The following is a 23,679-nucleotide window of genomic DNA, read 5'->3' as shown; positions in this document are numbered from 1 at the left end:
CTGAAAAAAAATGGATTGGGATGATGTGCCGTGGACAACTTAGAGCAGTGCGTCTCATACTTGAATGTGCACATCACCAGAGATCGTGTTGAAATGCAGGTTCTGATTCAACAAGTCTGGGCTGGGGCCTGGGATTCCGCCTTTCTGAAAGAATAATAAAGAAGCATGAAATCAACTAGGTAGATTGCAAAACACAAGTCACCGATCTATTTGTTAAAAACAAAAACAAACCTCCTCTAATTTCTCAAGATATGAAGTAAGAACCAAGAAAAGCCAGGAGGGCCATCTTGTGGAGAAACCTGTCACCAGCACTGGGGAGCCCTCAACTCCTCTTGAGTGACCTGGAGAAAGATCGCTGTGTTGCATCCAACCGTGGACTATCAGGGCGGACCAATCACAAACCCTCCCTCCAATCCATTGGTTTTACAGATAAGGAGAAAGGAATGGAGCTGGATTTTAGGATCACAATGCGCTGTGTATCCTTTCCCCCATTACTGCCAGACTGTTTGCCACAATGGCTGCTCCGGGCTACTCCCACCAGCAGTGACCTGGCGGTGACAGCTCCTCATTCCCCACCAACATGCGGCATTATCCAGCTTTCTAATTTCCGCCAGTCTAATTGGTGTAAGTGAGATCTGATTGTCATTTTAACATGCATTTTTCTGATCATGAATAAATCTGACCATCTCTTCATATGCTTGTGGGCTTGCTGGGGATTCTGTTTCTTAAAGTCTGCCCAAGTCCTTGGTGTCTGAGTTTCGGCGCCTGGGGACAGGCTCCTGAGCCCCGAGGATGGGGCCTGCCGTTGGCCTTGCACACACCTATGGGCGCCAGAGGCTGGGACAGCTCCCGGGTTGCGGGGAGAGGGAGACACACCCAGGGAGATTTGTGGAGCCCAGAGGGGCCTCAGCCTACCGGACTGGGACCCGGAGGAGAGATCTGCAGCCTGGTTCTGCATGGGCGGGGGGTGAGGGGAGGCCGCAGAACTGCGTGGGCATCATACCCAAGGGGCGAGGCGGAGTCAAGGGGTCCGGAGGAGCCGCTGCCGCACACACTTCAACGCTCCTCCGCCCCAGCTCCGCGCCGGGTCCTCTCCGCTCCCCAGGCCCCGCCAGGGAGGACGCGCGCTGGCGGGCTGGCCTCCGAGCACTGCGCCCGCAGGGGCTGCGGAGCCGCGGCATGGAGGAGCAGCTACCTTGGGAGACCGATGGCCGTGAGTCTGCAGGGCCCCGGTGGGGTGGGGTGGGGGGGTCCGGTGCGGGCAGAGGCCCAGAGCATACCCCGCACCCTTGGGGCCCAAAGCTACTATTGGCTAAGTCCACGTGGCCACCTTCGTCTCGGGCTTCTTTGTGGCGCCGAAAGAAACGCGCACCGGGCCGAGGGGACATTGGCCGCGCGCTTGGGACTCGGGGGCGCCAGCCGCTGGGAGAGCAGTGAGCTGCCGCGGTGGAGACATTAGCTAGAAATAAGATGATAACGCGGTCCTTTATCGAGTACTTACTTTGTGTGTCAGGCTGAGCCAAGACAGACTCTATTATTCCCAACGGCCCTATGGGTAGGACCTATTGCTACCTCCATTTTTGCAGAACAGAAAGCTGAAGCACAGGGTGGTTAATTAAGTTACCCAAGGTCACACAGCCATTAAGTGGTAGAAATGCTGAAGGCCCCAGCTCCTTCAGCATGTTGGGGCTGGAGGGAGAGTGGAGACCATATCAGATGGGGAAACTGAAAGCCAGAGGAGAGAGTTATGGTGTGCTGCAGATGGGAATGAGAGCCCCTCAGAGCCTTGCTCAGGGAGTGTGCCTGGTGCCAGGGCCTCCCAGCCAGGCAGCGGCATCCATGTGGACATCAGCTGACCTTCGGGGGCTTTGGCTGGGAGAGGGGAGAGAAGGATGGCGTGGGGAGGGTGCAAACTATGTTAAAGGGTACAGGGTTCTGCCTGCAGCAGAGAATCACTGTGATCAGGCCCTTAAGGAACTGTGCAGCAAGGAGCATTGGGGTGTGTGGGAGGGAATTCTGGGCAGAGGACCCAGCCTGGGCAAAGGCTCAGAGGCCAGAGTACAGGATATAATATTTGATGTGGCCAGAAAGAGGATGCATGGGTTGAGGTGGATGGAAGAGATGAGACTGGACTTGATTTCATTGGCACTATGCAGGGTGGGGTCTGCTTGCACCCATTAGGACTCTTAGCTGTTTGCCAACACAAAGGAGACCACTCCCCATAGGTGTCTGCTAAGAGAAAGGGAGTCAGAGCTGGAAGGGATCTTTTCAGGTCACTTTATTCACCCTCCCCCAATTCCACAACTGAAGAAACCGACAACCCAAGGGGGGACATGGCTAGCCCAGGATCCTGCTGCTAGAAAGTGGCAGAGTGGGTACTAGAACCCCAGCTTCTCTAAGCTCACACCTGAAGTGCCAGCTTTTTCCCCAAACCTGGATCCTGGTGGTTTTTAGCTAAGAGGTTAAGGAAAGAAAAGCTTGGGACACAGTGCTTCTTGGAGATGTTTGAGATCTGAGAGGGGCTTTTCCAGAAGAGCTCTTTCCTCACCTACAGGACAGGCAGACCCTTTTGGAGGTGGGGAAGGATGGAGCTATCACGGAGGACCACACTTGGAAGGTGGTGTTTCACTGGCTCAGAAGGCACTGAATGAAGGAGGCCCCAGCACTTCCCGGTATTTGGCCACTAGGAATTATTCTCTGATTCTTTGTCTTGGAGGAATAATAGTGATGACGATGATGGCTTATTTGCCAGACAATATGCTAGAAGCTTTTCATATATATAATCTTTACAATAACCCTGCAGGGCAGCCGACATCCCCTTTTGGCAGATGAGGAAACTGAAGCACAGGATAATTAAGTAACTAATTCATATAGCCAGGAAGTGGCTCATCCAGAGCTGATTGCCCTGGGGCAGCAGCTCTGAGGTCCACAGGTTGTCTCTGTGAAGCCCCAGAAAGCCCAAGACCCTCTCCCACATCTGGAAAACTATGTGGAATTTATCAGGAAAAACAAACTGATGGCAGGCCTATCACCTCAGTGAATCCTAGCCTTCCCTGCCCAGATGCTGGCCACCTGTCCCTGGATACACAGAGGGACTGGGGCTGGACATTCACACTGGACCAAACACACAGGATGTGGGTTTGGCAGCAATAAAACCACAAGATTACCTGCTCTGTAATGACTGTGCAAAGGGCCAGGAAATATTTGTCCCTTATGTTAGTGTGTCTAAGACTTTCTGGAGGACAGGCATCCATTAGTCTGAGGATGGTTAGTGTCACTCATGGAAGAAGAGTTTTGTGGGTTCCGCCCTGTGCCCAGCCATGGGCCTGCTGTGAGCTGTTTGGATGAATTGAGAAAGGTCAGGTGTGGCAATGACCCTCAAGGGACTTGAGCTCCAGGCAAGGAAACCAGACATCCTTACAAGCCAAGAGCTGTCAGGATGATGACAGCATGAGGGTCACCAGGCCTTAGTCCTCTGGATTTGGCCACTAACCCTCTGAGCCCACCGCTGCCCATGGCAGGAAGCTGGCAGGTGAGCTTTGACATTCTCATTAGTCTTGAGACTGTCTGAGATAAAGTGCAGTGATGAGGGCGAGAGCAGTACAGACAAATCACAGAGAAGGCAAGTCAGAGTGGGCCCCATAACTGGGAGAGGAGAAAAGAAGTGATGGAGGGATGAGGACAAAAAAGCTGAGTGAAGGGCCGGCCCGGTGGCTCAGGCGGTTAGAGCTCCGTGCTCCTAACTCTGAAGGCTGCCAGTACAATTCCCACATGGGCCAGTGGGCTGTCAACTACAAGAGTTGCCAGTTCAATTCCTCGAGTCCCGCAAGGGATGGTGGGCTCCGCCCCCTGCAACTAAGATTGAACATGGAACCTTGAGATGAGCTGCCGCTGAGCTCCCGGATGGCTCAGTTGGTTGGAGCGTGTCCTCTCAACCACAAGGTTGCCGGTTCAACTCCCACAAGGGATGGTGGGCTGCGCCCCCTGCAACTAGCAACGGCAACTGGACCTGGAGCTGAGCTGCGCCCTCCACAACTAAGACTGAAAGGACAACAACTTGAAGCTGAATGGCACCCTCCACAACTAAGATTGAAAGGACAACAACTTGACTTGGAAAAAAGTCCTGGAAGTACACACTGTTCCCCACACTGTTCCCCAATAAAGTCCTGTTCCCCTTCTCCAAAAAAAAAAAAAAAGCTGAGTGAATGCAGTAGGTGACTCAGTAGATCCTGGCTGCTTTCTACACAGCACTGTGAAAAAGGTAGTTATCAACTCCAGTGGGAATGAATTGCATTCCCTTTCTAAGCGCAGACATGGGGAGCAGACACGAAACCTGGAGGCTGGGGCATCTCAGAGAGGTGAGGGGTACACTCCTGGCTCTGTAGGTCTTGCCCATGTTCTTCCATCTTCGGGTTTTGCCGAGTCCTGGCTGTGTGGATGTGTGGTGAGTTAGAAAGAAAAGCAGCCTGTCTGGGGAAGTTCCCACATTGAGAGGGAGGAGAGGCTTCCCCCCCCACCTGCCATTCCTCTGAAAGAACCCCACCCGGGAAACGTTCTGGGCCGTTCACTGCTCCTTGTTATGCAGTGTGGGGGACCCTTCCTTCATTCCGCATCCTCCTTCTCCCCACAGTGCTTCCTCTGGAGAGGCAGCTCCATGAGGCCACGCACCGGAACAACATCAGGAGCATGAAGGAGCTGATTGGGAGGAGAGTCAACGTCAGAGCCAGAAACCACGTGTGTACACGGGCTCCTCCACACAGGCCGAGATAGGGGCAGCACGGTGGGGACAGCTCCACCCAGGAGGGACAGTTCATGGAGCCTGCATTTACATGTGTTAACCTGCAGGAGGCTCAGTTTGTCCACACTGTCCCAAGGTCTCTGAGGCCTTGCCCAAGGTCAGGGGCAGGATTCTGAGCCAGGCTTGGGCAATTCCAAAGCTCACACGCTTGACCCCTGTGACTCATCTGAAAGGCATATCCAGGAAACAAAGGTTAGAGTCAGGAGGGCAGCGGGGTGAAGGTCAGGAGTAGAGGCTGGCAGACAGGTAGATAGGTGCAGACACCTGAAAAGACAAACATGGAGTGGTGCCTGTGGTCAGAAGTCCAGGGGTTTCAGACCAAGCAAGACCAGACCAAGAGAGGCTGAGCATACATGAGGCAGAAATTTAGTTCAGTTTTCTGAGGTCCAGCTGTGCCCACTGAATGTGTACAGCTGCTGTGGGTCTCCACCTGCCCTCAGGGGCTCAAAGTCCAGGCAGGGGGCCAGACCAAGCCCCACCGATCAGGTCTCAGGGAAGGAGGTGGGTGGGGTGGTCCACATCCCTGCTGGGGAAGGGGAGAGAGGGAAAGTCCATTCCTTTTGTTGTGGGACACTAAGGATAGGCTACTTAGGATGGCCTCTCCCCACCTGAGGGCTCTAGCTGTCAGGAGCATCTTAGAGGCAATGCCAGCCTGGGTGCCAGGTCAGCACAAGCTGAAAAGTTTGGATGTAGAATTCCTGACTGCAGCAGAGGCTGCTCTGTCTGGGGGACATGACAGGGGTATGACCCGGGTCTTCCAAGCTTTCCTAGGTCTCAGTAATAGTAACAGAAATTCTGGGGTGTGTCTGGTGTATTTCAGTTTTCACAACACTCATCTCCCTATTTCCTGGTGGGCCTCACTTTGGTATTAGTTATAGTTTGAGGCAGGTACAGAGGGGGCAGCAAGTCTCCTTAGCTCACGTGGCATCTTATTGGTGACGGAAGCCTCGATCTCAGTCCTGGACAAGCACGAGCGAGGAAGCATGGACGTGAGGATGACAGCATGCTAATGTCACACTCATTCATTCATTCATTTATCGATTCATTCAATCAATAAATATTAAGGGCTAGGTGCTAGGGACAGAGCAGATCCCATGGCAGTCATGATTCCTGCCTTCTTGGAGCCAATAGTATGGTAAGGGAGGACTGACATTACACAGAGTACATACATCACAAACAATTCATTCCCCTTGTGACAGATTGGAGGGGACCCACCCCACCTGAAGGGGTCAGGGAAGGCTTCATGAGGAAGCGGCTTTTTTGCAGGAGCCAGTGAAGAAGGGCAGTGCTCCAGGTAGAAGCTACACATGGGCAGAAGCCTTGAGGAAGGAACAGCAGTTAGTCCCCAGAGAGACCATATAGAAAATCAGTTTCCTTCCGTTGTCCCCTCACAAGCAGAAGACTACGGAGGGACCCTCGCTTCCCCCAGGCCTGCTTAGCTGTGCCAAGGGCCAGAGACCATGGTGAACTGCCAGGGGGGTCTGAGAAAGAGGTGTGGTGTCAGGACCCGTCAGCCCTTTTCTGAGGGAAGGAGGGGACAGAACCCAGGCCCTCAGGGGACCTCAAGGACTTGGAGAATAATCATTGGCCACAGGTGGCTGCCCAGCAGAGGGAGCAGCAGGAACAGACTTAGAGGGGGGAAGCTGGCATTTCTGAGAGGCAGTGGTGAGCAGGGCCAGGCCGTGCAGGGCCTCCTGGGCCCCAGGGTTAGGCGTTCGTCCCAAGAGCAGTGAGGGGCTGTGAAGAGTTTTAAGTGGGGGACAGATGGATATAGCCCTTGTGTTTTACTACGTTTGTTTCAGCTGCTGCCATATGAAGGAAGAGGAGGGGGCCAGAGTGGGGTTGGGGCCCCAGCTAGCAGGCACCAGAGCCAGCAAAGTCCGTTCCATTCTGCAGACCAGCTTCCCGGCCAGGTGGTGGGCCAGGCAGCCAGCCGGTACCTCACAGCATTTCTCTCACTCCTGGCAGGTGGGCAGGGTGGCCCTGCACTGGGCCGCAGGTGCAGGGCACGAGCAGGCTGTGCGGCTGCTCCTGGAGCACGGGGCTGCTGTGGACGATGAGGATGTGGTACGAGACCCCTATGAAGGCACGGCTATGTGTGCATGTCTGTCTGTCTGTCTGTCTCAGGGTGGGGGAGGGGCATTGGAGCTCACTGTGGGTCTCCGAGCCAGCTGTCATTGCTGAGGTTGCCACAGATGCACAGGGGCAGGGTGGGCAGGATGTCAAGGTTTTTAGGGGCCAGTGACAACACGCTGATCCCATTTTTCCCTTGCGCAGTCATAAACATCTTTCCATTTTCAAGGGCCCTTCAGTTCTCAGAGAGCCTTTCCAGCTCCTCGTGATACCATGTGAACAAGGAGAAATATGGGCTGCAGAGCAGATTGGGTGGATTAATAAAGGCCTTAATAGTAAAGTCATCAGAGGTGCTACGCCACAGGGCTCTGTCCTGGCTGACCCTGGAACCAAGATCGTGCATGAAGACTCACAGTCTTAGATTGGCAGGCAGCACACTGCTGAGATAGAGCACTGAAGAATAACAGCATCTACAAAATTAGCTGTATGTGTTTGAGAAAGGAGCTGAATCTGACGATGATATTTGACAGGGATACATTTAAGAGTCTAAATTTAAATTTTAAAAAATTGTAAACTTCCTGGTAAAGATTTAGCTTCCGTGGAAATACTTTTCTTTGTCCTGGCTTCTCTCTGCTCCCACGCCCCACCACTAGGCGTCGATTACAAGGCCGGGCAGCAACACCTAGCTCCCCACGCCTCCCTGCATCTGCTTAGGCTCATTTAATGACTCTGGAACGAGACTGGGATCGTAAGTCTGAGCTTCCCAATAAAACAATGCAACCCCTTTCGTCAGCCCCTTGCCCACAAAGACCACCACTATCACCAATGTGCTCTGAGATTCCTTCCTTGAGGGACTGACTGAGAAAAGTAGGCGAGAGTGCCTTTATAAACCTGTTTCCTTTGCAAATAGCAATGAATATATTTTGAAAAATAAGAAGGCTGGTGGGCATGCCTACTTAGTAACAGGAGGGTGATGGAGACCCTGGAGAAGGGAAATCCTCTTGTTGGGGGAAGATCTCTAGCAATATGTCACAGGGCTCTGTCCTGGACAGTTTCTGGAACTAGGACTGTGCAGTGTCTCTGGGGTTCCCACGGGCAGGAGGCTGTGGCTTCCATGACTCTCCTCCCCCAGCCCTGAGCCAGGACCCTTTCAATTCCCAAGCTCCTGTGGGCTTCTCCTCCCTTTCCTCTGCCCTGTATTTATTCATTCCTTTCCTCATCCAGACAGCCTACAGTTACTGATATTCTACCCAGGGCTGAGCTCTGAGTCACGGCTGGGTCTCCTGGCCTCCTTAGCTCTAGCTCAGACCAACTCCAATTCCCATTTGAGGAGCTGTAGCGGGTGCAGTATCTTCCCTAAGATTTCAGGAGGAAATTCTTGTGGTCACTGTTGGCTATTACTTTTAGCTTCTGCTTGATTTTTGCCACCCTCTTACATTTTTGCAAATAACCCTTTGTCTTCGCCCTGGCATCACCCCTAAGGTGGATCTCAGTCCTTTTCTCTGATTTCCATAGAGACCCCATATACCAGGCTTTGGGTGTGGCACAGGCTATCCAAAATAAGAGATGGAGGGCATTTACATCACGCATGAAAACAATGTAAAAATCCTGAAATTCTATCTTTGACATGCCTGTTCTTTAAAGTCCCTTGGCACTTTCCTTGTGTTGGACACTGCTTCTGTCCCCACTTCCCCTCAAAGCTGTTCTTGTCCCCCCCACCCTGCCTCCAAATTGTACCTGTTTCTTTTCTTTTTTTCATAAAGATTTTTTTTTTAATTTTATTTGGGAATATTGGGGAACAGTGTGTTTCTCCAGGGCCCATCAGCTCTAAGTCGTTGTCCTTCAATCTAGCCGTGGAGGACGCAGCTCAGCTCCAAGTCCAGTCGCCATTTTCAATCTTTAGTTCCAGGGGGCGCAGCCCACCATCTCATGCAGGAATTGAACCGGCAACCTTGTTGTTGAGCGCCCGTGCTCCAACCCACTGAGCCACCCGGCCGCCCCCAATGTGTGCCTGTTTCTAAAGCAGAACTGTGAAAACTCTCTGGATGCTCAGGTGCCTGCTGATCAGTCAGTTCCCTCCGGGTTTCCCCTTTCACCCCAACCACTTGTCAAAGCTTTTACCTAAACATAGTCCCTAAGAGGAATTCTGGTGCCAACTAGTAAGACTCCTTTGCCTGTCACCCCTCACAAAGGCTCCTTGTGGAGCCAGTGGGGAGGCAGCTGTGACCAGGATATTCCATGCCGGTGCTGGGATGGGGCGCCTCCCCTCTGCCAGAGGTGCAGACTGTGAAATTGAGCCTGCTTGAAGACTAAGAGCTAGCCCTGTCCCAGGGCAGGGTCCCTGTCCTCTGGCCTCTGCCCTAGGCCCTAGGGAGCTTGGAGCATGCTGGGGTGGGGGCAGAATAGCGGGACCCTGACCCCTTAGCTCTTGAGACAGGCTCTGTATTTTTGCTCCCAGCAGAACTGGAGAGCATTTGCCCACTACAGGCCTGCTCCTTATGCTGGTCGGGAGATTGTTTGGCCCTTCAGAATGAGGCTACACTGTGTATGACAGGCCTTTGGCCTTGCTGGGGGACCTAGAGCCACACAGACCCTGTTTCTGTGGGAAAATATGTTCTGGTCATCAATACCTACAGACACACTTTGAGGGTGCCCCAAACTGAGGGAGGACAGAACAGCCTCTAGGCCAAAGATGGTGATGGTCCCCCAGACCTGGCCTGATACCACCACCAGCCACGGAGACAAGGAAAACCATCGCCAGGGGTGGGGTGGGTGGCCAGCTGTTGATGTATCTTGGGAGGTGAGTTTGGAGGCCTGGGGGTGCTCTTTACAGAGAAGGGGCAATGCTGGGGAGATGGGGACGACGGCTGCCCTCAGACGCAGAACTCCACGAGAGCTGAAGTCAGGGAAGGGGCTCTGGGGACCCTGGAGTACTTCGCAGATGTTGAGGAAGAGCATCCTGCGAACAGGTGCTGGGCCATCCTCAGAAAAAGGCCCAGACGTATTCTCAGTTGCTCCCAAGGGCCCGTGGGGTGGAAAGTACAGGGATGCAGGTCTAGGTGCAGCGTAGGGAGGGGCTTGCACGTGGTGAGCAGGGTTTGACCGTGTAGTGGATGTCTCGTGTGGTGGCGAGGCACCGTCCCTGCACGTGTGCAGACTTCAGCCATCAGCCTGGACAATGTTCTGCCAGACATTCTCAAACAGTTGATTCTCAAACGCCAGTCCAGGAGGTCTTCACCATTCACAGCAAATCAGAAAAGAAGAACAATGTAGTGTGTTTTTCGTGAAGCTGAATTTGGAAAGAGTATATTTTGAGACTGGCTCCTTCCAATTTTTTTGTGTTAAAATGGTCCCTCTTTATGAAATGAAGATGAGAGTAGATGGCAGCTGCTTTATTTTTAAGTTTTATTTGGTACCCCACTGCCCTGCCCCAAAGCTTACAATAGTATATCAGCCTCTGTTTAAAAAAATTTCCTGGACTTTAAATTCCTAAAGCTTGGAGCTCCCTCACCTGGGTGGCATTTATGGTCCCTTATGATTGTATGATTTTACAATTCAGACATGGGCCCAAATGGCACAGCCACACCTCTTCACATTCTCCTCACCTCCTCACCTGTGTCCTTTCCCCTAGTTTGGGATGAACGCGCTTCTCCTGTCTGCCTGGTTCGGCCACTTGCGGATTCTTCAGCTCCTGGTTAACTCTGGAGCCAAGATCCACTGTGAGAACAAGGTAAGACCTCGCTGGCAGCCCCTTCCCTCCCTTCCCCTACCCCGCCCCCCCCCACCCCCGCTCCCCGCCTCCAGCTGTACAGGTCTGCCCCCATCACTGCCCACTCATGTCCCCACATGCCTCTACCTGCCCCAGCTTGCCCTCCTAGAACCCTCTCGAAACCCCGGCTGAGCTCAGCTCAGTGAAGCTGGGATCCTTGCAGCTCCCCTTGGCTGGGAAAAGGGCCTGGGGTGCCTCTTCCATCAACACTGAACACCTCTTTCTTCTCATCCCTCCACCCTTTTCCACTCTGGATGTAGGACAGTCCCCAGTCCTCTGACCAGCCTCCTTATTTACATAAGGATCAAAATAACACCTTCATAGGGTGGTTAGGAAGATTAAATGAGAGAGAGGTGGGGCCTCCTCCCCTCTTCCGATGGGCCCTGCCTCCCCTGTGCTCTGGGTGGGGGATAGGAGGAAAGCACCTTTCACCAAACTCTGAGACCTTAGTTAAGTTACTTTACCACCCTGAGCCTCAGTTTTCCCCTTTGGAAATGGGGATGCTAGTAGGAGAAGTAAGTGCAGTGCTGTGTGTAAGGGCCCTGACACAGCACGTGGCACATTAGGGAGCCTGGCAGTCCCTCGCTGCTCACTGGTGTGTGCTGTGGTTTGAGTGAGGAGGGCCCAGCCCATCAGAGTGCTTGGCATTCCTGCACAGTGGCCCTTAAGAAAATGCATACATTTCTGGGCCAAACGCTGTCAGCCAGGGGTTATCAAGCTGGGTCCTTAGAATTCAGGGATCCAGGGACTTAGATGGGAAAGAACGGACATATTTTTCACTAATCTCTGCTTGAAAATTGAGCATTTCTTTCAATGGTGACTGAATGCAGGGGTGGAAGTGGCATGGCCTCTAAGTCACAGACTACGTCCACTCCAGCCCATCACAGGGCCAGCCTAGATTCAGGGCGTGGAGAATATTGGATTCTCCTCTTGAAAGCAGCACAGGACTGCCCCTTAGGGTGCTGCCAAGGGTGGGAGAAACAGTTGCGGCCAACTTTGCAAACCATCTACCCTGTCTTCTCTCAATCTTGTGCACAGCCCTCCCCAAAGGTACTCATCTCGGGAGGCTGTGGGCTGGTCCCCGCACCATTACCTCTGTCTGGTTCCCATTACTGTCCCACAGTGCACTGAGTCGTTTTGTCTCTTCCAATCGTGTGATGATTTCTCAGTCTTTCCTTGTTTTTCACGACTTTTACATTTTTGAAGAGTACTGGTCACGTGTTTTATAGAATGTCTTTCAATTTGGATTTGTCTGATGTTTTTCTCTGGATTAGATTGGGGTTATAGAAATTTGGGAAGACCACAGAGGTCACGTGCTCTCCCATCACCTCCTATCAGGGGGCGTATGACACCAACATGATTTGTCGCTGTTGATGTTACTTTGATCCAATTCTGACACCAATTCCTACATATGTGTTTTTTCCACACCACCAAGCAGCTAACTCAGTTCTCCAATGGACACTGACTGGGTGTCCCACAAATTTAACTAAATTCTGACACTATGTACCTGGAGGTAGTGTCAGATTCCACAGGTTAAGGGCTCAGCCCTACAAGACTGCCCACTTCAGATGCCAATCCCAAGTGCAGGTTGTTATCTGGGCTTCTGACCAACTGGCTATAAATCAGAGGTTCCATGACCCCCTCCCCATGTTCAATTAATTTGCTAGAGCAGCTCTCAGAACTCAGGCAACCCATTTACTTACTAGATTACTGGTTTGTTACAAAGGATATTAAAGGGATATGAATCATCACTAGCCAGATGAAGAGATACATAGGGTCAGGTTCCAAACAAAGGAGCTTCTGTTCTTGTGGAGTTTGGGCCCAGCACATGGATGCATTTTGGTTCACCAACCTGGAAGCGCTCCAAACCTGCTTCTTTTGGGTTTTGGTGGAGGCTTCATTACCTAGACACAATTGACACAATCCTTGGCCATTGGCACTTGATTCAGCTTCCACCCCTCTCCTCTCCCAGGATGCTAGAGGGTGGGACTGAAAGATCCAGCCTCCTAATTGAGGGTGGTTCCCCAGACAACCAGCCCCCACCTTAGGTTTCCTAGGGGCTTTCCCAGTTACCTCATTAACATAACAAAAGATATTTATGGCTTTCACAGTTTAAGAAATTGAAATTCCAAAAGGTTTTAGGAGCTCTGTTCCAGGAAAGGGGACAAAGACTAAATACACATAGTATTTTTATTATAAATCACAATATCACACTTGATTACTTGGTTAAAGAGTGTTGGCGAGGTTTCCCCACTGTAATGTTAGCATGTTCCCCTTTTCATACTTCATCGTTAGAAACGGTTTGTGGTTTTAATTTGCATTTTAATAATAACTAATGATGTCAGATATCTTTTCCTGCGCTTATTTGTCTACTGTAAATCTTCTTTGATGTCCACATTATTTTTTAATTGGGTTGTGTTGATGCAAGAAACGTCCAGACCGACGGAGAATTTTAATGAATTTATTTGAGCCAAACTGATGACAATTGCTTGGAAGCAAAATCTCAACAGATGAAGATGCTCAACAGAGAATGGCAGTTTTGCAGTTTATTAGTTTATTTTATACATTAGAATCAAAGGAGAAGACGTAAGGAGGGTTACATACAGTCCATTGGGGATAGATTCAGGGGGTGGGAGAAAGCAAAGCAGGGAAATCTCTGGGATTGGGTAAAAAAGTAAAATGGAGAGACATATACTTCTTTTACGTTGATGAGTACATGATAGTTAATTAACATTTTATAGCACATAAAGATAGTATTGGGGGAACAAGATAGCAATGAGGGGTTCTGTGGTCTCATGCTCTGGTGTGGTGCGTTGTGCCCCAGGGATCCTGAAAAAGGGATTCCTCTAACATTCCAAGGGTATGTTATCTTAGATGCAAAAAGACAATAGACTGGCTTACTTGAGGTAAAGGTTGACTTTTGTCAAGAAAGCTACAGGCCCAGGATATGACTTCCCGCTCTGACTCGCTTTTAATTAGGAATTTTTATGCTCAGATCATCCTATGTGGCTAATTTTGGCGTGTCTCCCAGAGCTTGTCAGGTTTAGTATGCAGCCCCTTTTTCGTCCACAGTCGTTTAATTTCTTCTTGATGAGTTTTAGAGTTCTTCATAAATTTCTGATGCATTTAAAAATAAATTATAGACCACAGTGTACTTCCCTCTAAATTCTTCAGCATGCATATCACTAACTAGGGTTCAATTTCTTTACATACAATGAAGTACATGAATCTTAAATTTATGATGTCTGAGATTTGACAAATGCTACTTCTGTGTAATTCAAACCACTGTCAAGATGTAAAACATTGTTCTATTGATTTTTATGATCACTAATGGCTGCAATATATTCGAAAAGCAGTGCTCCAAACAATCTAGCTGTAATGTACAGCCAGAATGGAGGCTTTGGGCTGTATACATTGGATTTGCAAACCTCCCTCACCTAAATGTTGCTTCTGGGGCCACAAGACCTCCTTCGTCACCCTTTGGGAGACAACCAGTGTGGGAGAAGGGCCTCCATTGGCAGACTGCAAGGACCACCCTGGGCTTGTTTCCAGGATGGCCTGACCTTACTGCACTGCGCAGCCCAGAAAGGCCACGTGCTGATTCTGGCGTTCATAATGGAAGACCTGGAGGATGTGGCCTTGGACCGTGCTGACAAGGTAAGTGTGGCGTCAAGGCTGTTTTTCCTTTCTTTTGGGCCTGGAGCTCCTGGGACCACTCCTGCCCATTCCTTGAGTGCATCCTTTGAGCTTTGAGTAGTGCAGACTGGACCCCGCCTCAGGGAGCTTCTGGTCTAGAAGGGGCACTAGGATACAAATGAACGAGACAGAATGTGGCTAGTTCCCTCGAGAGGCTCTGAAAAGGACTAGACAGGTTAGAGAAGGGTGTCACTGCTTTCTGCTTCCTGGAAGAGGTGGCGTTTGGTGAATGGACTGGATTTGTCGGTAAGATTGGAAAGTAGGGGTGCATTCCAGATGGAGGAGAGAGCATCACTAGAGCTTTAGAGGTAGAAAAGGTCCATGGTGTATGTGTTCAGATGGATCAGACTCTTGGGAGTAAGGGCCAGAGGGATTGTTGGGGTCCCTCATGGCGATCTCGACTCTCAGCCTCAGGACTCTGTCCCTTATTCAGTAGGCACTAGGGAGCCCAGGAGGATTTCAATGGGGGAGAGCACCTCCCAAGTAGGGTCTTGTTGGGAAGTTGGGTCTGGACTTTCCAGACAGGGTGTGTGGGGTGAGGGGCGAAGAGAGTGTCTGGGGCAGGAGAGGCCACTGCAAGCCCCGCGTGGTTGGGGAAACAGAAGCCAGATGGGCAGGGCACAGAAGGTTCACTCTCTCCTCCCCTGTCAGCTGGGAAGGACGGCATTTCTCCGGGCAGCTGAGCATGGGCAGCTGGATGCTCTGGACTTCCTCGTGGGCTCGGGCTGTGACCACAGTGTCAAAGACAAGGTACTGTGATCGTGGGTCCCAGGGGAGGGCCAGGCTCCGGGCTCCTGACTGGGACGGGCACTGGCAGCTCACCTGTGCCTACTTCTGACTCCAACATGCTGGAGGGGCAGGCAGCCGAAGGACCGGAGTGTGGCTGATGTTCATGACGCAGGCAGTTTTGAGCACACACTATGAGTCAGTCCTGTGCTACAATGAGAAGCACAGTGATGCCCAAGACGTAGTTTCTTACCCAAGGAACTCAATGCCACCATCCTAGTAAACAATTATGATCGATGTGGGGAGTCAGGATGGCAAATCCGATTGGTTGGCCGTGCTGCCTGGAGTGGGTTTGAGCGGATTGTGAATTCCATTGGGGACCTCTGTTGTTGGGGCACAGGGTGGGAAGAGTTAGGGGGATGGTAGCCACACCCCTGTGGTTGTTGCTTTCTTTGTGATTTCGTAATCTACTATGGTTATAGCAAAAGTAGGGTAAGTGTGCTGAGGAGGAAGCACTTCGTTCAGGGTGGATTTCACCAATCTGAAAAGGGGTGAGGGGTGGGCACTGGAAGGGACTTCCCTGCACATGACTGACCACCCTGTAAGGGACCATTGCGAATCATTAGGCACGTATGTTGCAGCAAATTCTAAACAATGTGCTTCCAACAAAGGGACGAACTCCATTTTTAATCTTCTGCTTAAAATAGAAGTCCAGAATAGAAGGAGTCCTGTTTCTAAGCTAGGGGCAGGGAGCTCACAGACAAATGCACGGCAGGATATTAGAACTGGAGGGCATTTTCATCAAGGGCCAGTTCAACCTTCTCACTTTACAGATGTGGAAAGTGAGAACCGGAGAGGGGGATACTGGGATACTTTAGCCAAGGTCACAGAGAAAGCCAAAGGTCAATGGAACCAGCATCCTAATGTCTAGCCCTGAGCACCCCCCCCCTCCCCATCACCAGGCTGCCTCCTGGGGCGCTGAGCCTGTGGGTCTGCTATGAATCCGTCTGTCCATACTCATCCTTTAGGGATGAAAAGACTGAGTTGGATCCTGAGAATCAGATCAGGCTGATTTCCTTCATTTTGGAAACGTGGCTACCTGTGGAAATGGCCTTGCTCTGTGCCAGGAACTGAGAGTAAAGGGCAGCCTTTGCCAGGACACATCTACTCAGGAGGCAAAACATGATTGTACTCAGGGCCCCAGGAGAGCTAGAGTACCAAAAGCAGAAAACAAGAAAAGTCCAGCTTTGATTAACTTCCCCAGAATCTTGCAAACAGAAATTCTACAACGAAGTGGTTAAAATTGTATGCCCCTGTTCAGTTTTGTATTTTCAGATGAGGAGTATTTTCATTTTGAATTTCATCTGGGGAAGGGGCACAGTAAGCTTTTCAAGGCTTTGGGCCACTTCAGGTCTGACTCCTGTTTGGACCCCATGGCCTGCATAGGGGGAGAGACCTGTCAGAACCGATGAGAACACACGTCGTGCCATAGGTGCTGTAATGTTAAGAAGGCTTTGAGAGCCCAGAGAAAGTGATTCATTCCACTGGGAACATTGAGGAGAGGCTGACAGGGCCTCACAGAGGTGGAGAGCCTGGGCATCCCCATAGGTGGAGGGCAGAAGGCACTGGGCACAAGGCCAAGCCCTCCTACAGCCAGGCTGTCCTGTCTCTGAGCCCCCTGTCCTGTCCAGCCCTGTTTGGGGGCCTGTGCTATCTGAAGCTTCAAAGGGCAGGATGTGGGTATTTATAACCCAGAAAGAAGAAGAAAGCCCTGCCCTATCTTCACAGCCCTGCTAGCTGGGGCACTTGTCAGGCCCCCCTCCATTCACCCGCTTCCTTTGAGTCTCTGAACACAGAGACTTCACACTGTGACCACATTCCTGTAGCCTGATCCTTGCTTGCTGCAGTGAGCAGACTAGGCCCTAGGCCACTGTGTGTACATCTAAGAGGGTGGGAGAGGAGCGGAACAAAGCTGTTGAGGGGAGTTTTAAAACTTAACTTTTATTTATTGATATAATCATTATAAAGGAAATTTAAATGTTTCATCTTTGATCCCATAAGATAGTTATAGCTGTTTTATGTATGTGTGGATCTATCATGGAGGACGGTATGTTTTTAACTCTCTTAAGTACTGCTTTGGCAGATGTTCACATCCTCATCGGGCCCTTTAAAGATCTGTGCTTAAATGTGAATGTCCTGATTCCTTCCTCAGGAAGGTACTGCGAAAAGCCAGGGTGGGGAAAGAGCTTGAGCTGGGAGGTCCCCATGCCTGGTTCAGCTAAATGTGTCCCAGGGGTCTTCTGGGTGTGATGCATGGCCAAAGCTGGATCTTCTCTTCTTGATACTTCTGCAGGTTCCTCAGGGGTGCCTGCCCTGGTCCTGCATCTGTGGCTCTTCCTTAGGGACATACCTTTTCTCTAGCTGGCCCCTTCCAGCAGTCCTCCCCTTTGCTAAAGGGGCCCTTTACCCTTCAGGTGTTTTCTGCAGGAAGATCCCTTTAAGGACCACCCTTCAGCAAGGGCCATTTCTAATACAAAGAACATTGTGCCTTGTGCCCCGCCCCATGGAGCCACCTCTACTGCCACCTTTGGACTTCTCAAGTGTGAGGCAACTACCAGTCCTCTGGCTCTCGAGGTCCAGAAGACACACGTCAAGCTCTCCATCACATTATTTACTTATTGAACAAATATCAATTGAGTGTTAGCCATGTGCCCCAGGCCTTATTCTAGGCCCTTGGGGAAACTTCAGAGAACAAAATAGACTGACATCGCTGCCCTATAGTGTTTATGTTCTAACAATAGAGTCAGACAATAGACAATAAACACAGTATACAAGTAAATTATAAAGTGTGTTAGGCTAGTAGCATTATGGGGAAAAGGAAAAGTCGAGCAGGGTAAGGGGCATCAGGAGGTCAGGGGTGAGAGGTCCAGTTTTAATTATGTCAGGGCCAGCCACACTACTCAGTGGGAAGCCAACATCTTGAGCAAAGACAAGGAGGCAAGTGATGGTGCTGGATGGCTGCCTGAGCACAGCCTGGGCACGGGAAGAGTCCCTGGAGCAGGGGCCTTGAGCAGAGCCAAGGGATGCTGATGTGGGGTCCCCAGGAAGGGACCAGCTTTAACAGGAGCATAGAAAGTAGGGACTTTGTTTGTTTGTTTGTTTAAGTAATGTGTCTGCCTTGAAGTACAAGGAAAGAGAGTCCAGGACTTGGCCCTGGAAAATGTCCCCAGTTGTAGTTTTTGGCACAGTTCTCAGGGGGCAGGGTGGCAATGGCCCAACATGCAGGGCTGCCGCTTGCAAGGGCCACCTGGCTGTGTTACAGTGACTCGTGGACTTGCTCTGTGACCCTCAAGATGTCACTCCCCCTCTCTGGACCTCAGTTTCCATGTCTATAAAATAAGGGGCAGCTCCAGTCCGACCCCCCGTGTCTGGGAGGGTCTGTGATTCTACTAGCCCCATCTGCCTGCAGGAGGGGAACACAGCCCTTCATCTGGCAGCTGGCCGGGGCCACCTGGCTGTGTTACAGCGACTCATGGACATCAGGCTGGACTTAGAGGAGCGGAATGTGGTAAGTTACTGCCTGGAGGATACAGAGATGCATGACATTCCCTCCCTGCCTTCAGGAAACCCTCAGCCTGTTACATAGCCTAGTTTTCCGTGGTAGAGGCCCTGAAACCAGGAGCTGAGGACATGTTCTTGTACTAACAGCCACCAGGAAAACCTAAGCAGCAGCACAAAACTCCAAACTTAATGGGGCACTAGGCATGAGGGATTACCAAGAAGTCATACATAAGGGAGCGGCCAGATGGCCCAGTTGGTTAGAGCGCGAGCTCTGAACAACAGGGTTGCTGGTTCGATTCCCACACAGGCCAGCGAGCTGCGCCCTCCACAATTAGATTGAAGACAACGAGCTGCCGCTGAGCTGATGGAGGGGAGGCCAAATGGCTCAGTTGGTTAGAGCGTGAGCCCTCAACAACAAGGTTGCCTGATGCCGGTTCAATTCCCGCATGGGATGGTGCGTTGCGCCCCCTGCAACTAAAGATTGAGAACGGCAACTCGACTTGGAGCTGAGCTGTGCCCTCCACAACTAGATTGAAGTATAATGACTTGTAGCTGATGGGCCCTGGAGAAACACAATGTTCCCCAATATTCCCCAATAAAATTTATTAAAAAAAACGAAGTCATATATAAGGTGTGTGCTCAAAGAAGGTAGATGTCTCGGTGGCCAGAATGGTCAGGGATGGCTTCCTCAAGAAGGAGGGAAGGGACAGAGAACAGGGAGGGGTGAGGTGGCCTGAGGGCAAGGAGAATGTGAGCAGAGGTGTGGAGGAGGGGGTGAATGTACCACATGCTCCTCAAAGTGAGAAAACCTGGTGCGGGGCTCAGGCACCACAAGCAACCAGGCCGTCTCCTGCAGGGCAGCGGAGAGCTCAGAGAGCCCGGGTCCTCGCATGGGGCATCCTCTCGCCTCAGGTTCTGGCCCCAGCCTCCTCCATCCTCATACCTCTTCCGTGTGTTTCAGGAAGGTCTGACCGCCCTGCACGCGGCTGCTGAAGGGATCCACCCCAACTGTGTGCAGCTCCTCCTGGGGGCTGGGAGCAACGTGAATGCCCTCACCCAGGTAGCCAGGCCTCCCCACAACTGACGTCTGTCTGCCCTTGGCTACTGAGCTATAACCATGTCAACAGTAGCCGCCACAATGATGCCTGAACATTGTGTGAGCAGAGGCTATAGGGCAGTAGACTCAGGTTCTGGTCTTCGCGTCTCTATTGCTGAGCTGTGTGATCTGGGCAAGTTACTTAACCTCTCTGAGCCTCGTTTCTCAACTGTAAAATGGGGGTGAGATTTACTTACTTTTTTATATTACTGTGAGGATTAAATACCTAGCACAGTGCCTGGGACTTAATAAGAGCTCAATACCTGTTCGTGTCTTCTTATTGTTGAGCACTTCATAATTCACAAAATGCTATCATATCTGTTATTTCAGAAAAGTGTCCCCCATTTTACAGATGAGGAAACTGAAGCTTAGAGAGGTTCAATGACTTCCCCAGGTCACAAGCTAGTAAGAAGAAAAGCTGAGTCTGAAAAACGTATTCTCCTGACTCCAGAGCTCATGGAAGATTTGCCCCGCCCAGTGTGGGCTGGTTGCCCAGTATGAGGCCCACCTGTGCAGGGGACACACCATCCCTCGGAGCTGTGGCCTGGGTGTGACTCTGGGACAGCCCTCTTCTCTCCCTCATTATATTCCCACCAAATTCCTTAAATTGGCTGTTAGAAATTTTCCTGTGACCTACAAAGGAGGGTTGTGGTCTTTCTTTAAGTAGGGAGTTGGTACTTTTGTTTTGCTTTTTGTTTTTAGATCAATGCCAAAATAATCTTTCTTGGCTGGTTGAATGGTTACAGGGTCTGGAATTCTCTATTTGTTCTAAATTTCAATAGTAAGGCAAAAATAATATTGTTAATAATAAAATATAAATAGCAAAAATAGTTTTAAAACTGGAATTAAAATGGTGTGCCAAAATATATTTATTTGGCACAAAAGAAAAAAGTCAAGAAGAAAGAGTAGAACAAAAAAGATAGGAGATATACAGAAAATAAATAGCAAAATGGTAAATGTAAATTTAATAATAATATCAGTGTTAAACTCTCCTAAGTGTGAATAATGCTTTATAAGCCACAAAACACTTAATTTACAGAACTCTCTTAGCAGGTATAGGAGCTACTAGCCTAGGGGCATGGGGGTGGGAAGGGACACCAAGGCCCAGAGAAGGAAAGTAGCTGCCTCTGCAAACTGTGTCCTTCCAGTGTTGCTCTCTGGTCAGCAAGGTCCTTTCTCTATGTCCAGTGCAGTACTCAGCACTGGGAGGGCTTCTAACCGTAACAGCATCGGAGTTTATAGACTGGGGAGGGCGTGTCCAGCTGGTGGTCATGTGTGGGGCTGGGGCTGCCCACTGCACTGGGTCTTGTGCTCCAGTCTTGGCTTGAGGTTTCTGGCAGAGGCAACATTCCATTCTGCCACTCCCACCCCTCACGGTGTGGTGCAGCAGGGTCTCCGAGGAGGGGGCAAACCCAAAGTGAATGCATTTCTCATTGAGCGGTGGCCTGGTTCCCACCCACTCTGTGTACCCACTCAGACAGGACTTTGGGAAGGTGACCAACTTGTCCCAGGTTGCTCCATGATGTCCTAGTTTTAAAATGGAAAGTCCTGCATCCCAGGGAACCCTCAGTCCCGGGCCATCTGGGACAGTTGGTCACCTAGAGGGGCCTGCCTGGCAGAGTGGGAAGGTTTCTTATGTGAGATCCTTGTTGGGCCAGGGGTGGGTTCTAACTGAAGGAGAGCACTTAGAAGGCCCATCTGGGAGGAAGCCCCCACTCTGGCCCCTCCAGGTCCTGCTGGGACACCCTGAGACTGGTTCCAGCTGGGCGGTGTGTGCCGGGTAGGTTTGCTCTGTACTGGCAAATCTTATTTGTCCCCTTCTTTGAAAAGCATCTCCTCAGCGTCTATACTCTGTGTCTTTACCAGCTAAGGAATCACGCAGGCTCTGGCCTATGTTTTGGAGTTTGTGATGGGGGGTGAGGAAGAGCTGAGACCATAATGAGCTCCTGTTAATTCTCACCAGGCCTGGGCAAGTCATTGCTTTCTCCAGCCTCCAGTTTAATGGGGATAATAGTCCTGGGGGTTGGGGACTGGTACTTTTGTGTTGTGAGACAAAAATGGAATAACGAACCCAAATGTGCTTTGTAAACCCACGGTGAGGGAGCCTTAGGAATTGCTGTGATTCCTGTTTTTCCTCTAGAAGGAGCAGAGCTGCCTCCACTATGCAGCCCTTGGTGGCTCTGAGGACATGGCCCGGGCCCTCATCCATGCAGGAGGCTGCACCAACGTGGCTGATCATGTAAGTGGGGGCCTGAACTGAAGGGGGTCCCCACTGCAAAGTCTCCCATGACCTCATCGATTGGGGTTGGGGGCCAGGACCAGGGAAGCTGGCAGCACACAGCAGAGTCAAATACGGTTCGAAAGGGGCAGGATTAGAATCCGAGCTTGCATTTCCTCCCAAGTGAATTATCTGTTCGTGTTCTCCACTCATGTATCCATTGGGTCTTAGTAATTATCTCTTTACTACAGATCGAGGTTGTTCACTCTTTTCCTCTTATGTTGTGGTACACACAATATACCATAGGTGACAGTATAACCTTGTAGTTAAGACGTAGATGTTGGCGTTAGACAACCTGGGTTTGAGGCCTGGCTCTGCCACTCACAAACTGAATGACTCTGGGCAAGCAGCTTTGACCTCCCTGGGCCTCTGTCTCCTTATCAACAGGTACTATCATTATTCCCATTACATAAATGAGGAGCTGTCTGTTTAAATTAGAAAGAGGTCATTTCATATAGCTGAAATAAGTACTCTAGTTAAAATTATTGTAAAGACAGAGTAACACAATTCATTGGAATATAGAGGAAAAAAAAGGCACTGTAACCCCAACACCCTAGTAAAGTAATACTTTTCTTTATTGCCTCTCAGTGTCGCCTCATATGTACAGAAGCACCTCCAGCTGGAATGAATCCAGACTAAGACAGAATTCTAGAAAGGGGGATGCTTATTTGTTTTACCCCAAGACACCAGAATTTTGACTCCTGTCCAGTGGAGTCTACCCCTCCTGAGTAACCAGTGTTGCTGCATAGTTTTGCTAGTAGCCATTTTTAGGGGCTGACCATGCCAGATGTGGTCCGGTGTCCACATCACCTTTTACTTAACAGTTCTTCAACTGTTGGATATTTAAGTTGGCTCTGATTTTGCCACTATAAATAATGACTTCATGAACATATTTGTGGTATATAACTTTTTATTTCTTTTGCATTATGTGTGAATTCTCCAAACAGGATTTTTAGGTTAGGTAGTAAAAACATTTTTATGATTTTTCATGTAAGTTGTTAAATTGCTTTCCAGAAAGGTCACACCACATAGCACCCAGTCAGTTATGAGTGACTTTTTACCAATATTAGATATTACTTTAATCAATTTTATAGTTAAATGATTCTTTATTATTGTTTTACTTTGAGTCTCTTAAATTACTATTGACCCTGAACTTTTTCCTTTAATTCATTTTTCTAATTTAAGTTCTGCTGTGAGTTATCTCTTCAGGTCCTTTGTCTAAATTGGTGGGTTTCTTGTTTGTCTTTTTAAACAATTTTTAAGAGGTCATTACTCTTAGACCATCGCATATGTTGTTTGCTCTCACAATTTTTTGACATTCTGAAGATGTAAATTTTTATGTAATCAAAGGTATTCTTGACACAATTTTTAAATTTTAATTTAGTAAAAATTTTGAAAATTCTAGTTGTGATTTAATTTTTGATATTTCTCTTTAATCCTCCTAGAATATACTTTTGCATATTGTGTGATACATTATTCAATAGATCCCCCCAATTTTTGTATATCTATCTCAACTGCATTTATTAAATAATTCTAACATAAATAAAAAAATGCCTTAATGCTTTTTCATTCCTTCATCAATATTTACATTTCGATATATGATAGACTCTGTTTCTGGGTGAATGATTCTCTTTCAATAAGTTGTGTGTCTAATTCTGAGCCACCATACTATTTTATTGTTG

At 49.8% G+C, this 23,679-nt stretch overlaps 1 protein-coding gene across 16 annotated transcripts in view; it reads left to right on the top strand.

Annotated features, from left to right (window-relative positions):
• Window positions 1-386: 386 nt before the first annotated feature.
• ANKDD1A (ankyrin repeat and death domain containing 1A) overlaps window positions 387-23,679 on the top strand; it is a 38,495-nt gene continuing 15,202 nt past the window's right edge. Inside the window, exons 1-9 of one of the 16 annotated variants that reach the window (XM_033109320.1) lie at window positions 387-624; window positions 4,631-4,734; window positions 6,767-6,865; window positions 10,503-10,601; window positions 14,193-14,297; window positions 14,988-15,086; window positions 18,532-18,630; window positions 19,585-19,683; window positions 21,860-21,958. In XM_033109320.1, the coding sequence (XP_032965211.1) occupies window positions 444-624; window positions 4,631-4,734; window positions 6,767-6,865; window positions 10,503-10,601; window positions 14,193-14,297; window positions 14,988-15,086; window positions 18,532-18,630; window positions 19,585-19,683; window positions 21,860-21,958 (984 nt within the window). In that variant the 5' untranslated portion in view covers window positions 387-443. Of the gene's footprint in view, window positions 625-915; window positions 1,214-4,630; window positions 4,735-6,766; window positions 6,866-8,795; window positions 8,925-10,502; window positions 10,602-14,192; window positions 14,298-14,987; window positions 15,087-18,531; window positions 18,631-19,584; window positions 19,684-21,859; window positions 21,959-23,679 lie in introns of those variants that run through there. The other 15 variants (XM_033109323.1, XM_033109318.1, XM_033109310.1 and 12 more) reach the window with 15 other exon arrangements.

This window comes from Rhinolophus ferrumequinum, chromosome 6 (assembly GCF_004115265.2).
Source record: "Rhinolophus ferrumequinum isolate MPI-CBG mRhiFer1 chromosome 6, mRhiFer1_v1.p, whole genome shotgun sequence".
Lineage (NCBI taxonomy): Eukaryota > Metazoa > Chordata > Mammalia > Chiroptera > Rhinolophidae > Rhinolophus > Rhinolophus ferrumequinum.
The sequence above is the reverse complement of the archived record's forward strand: the minus strand, read 5'-3'. Positions and strand labels throughout refer to the sequence as shown.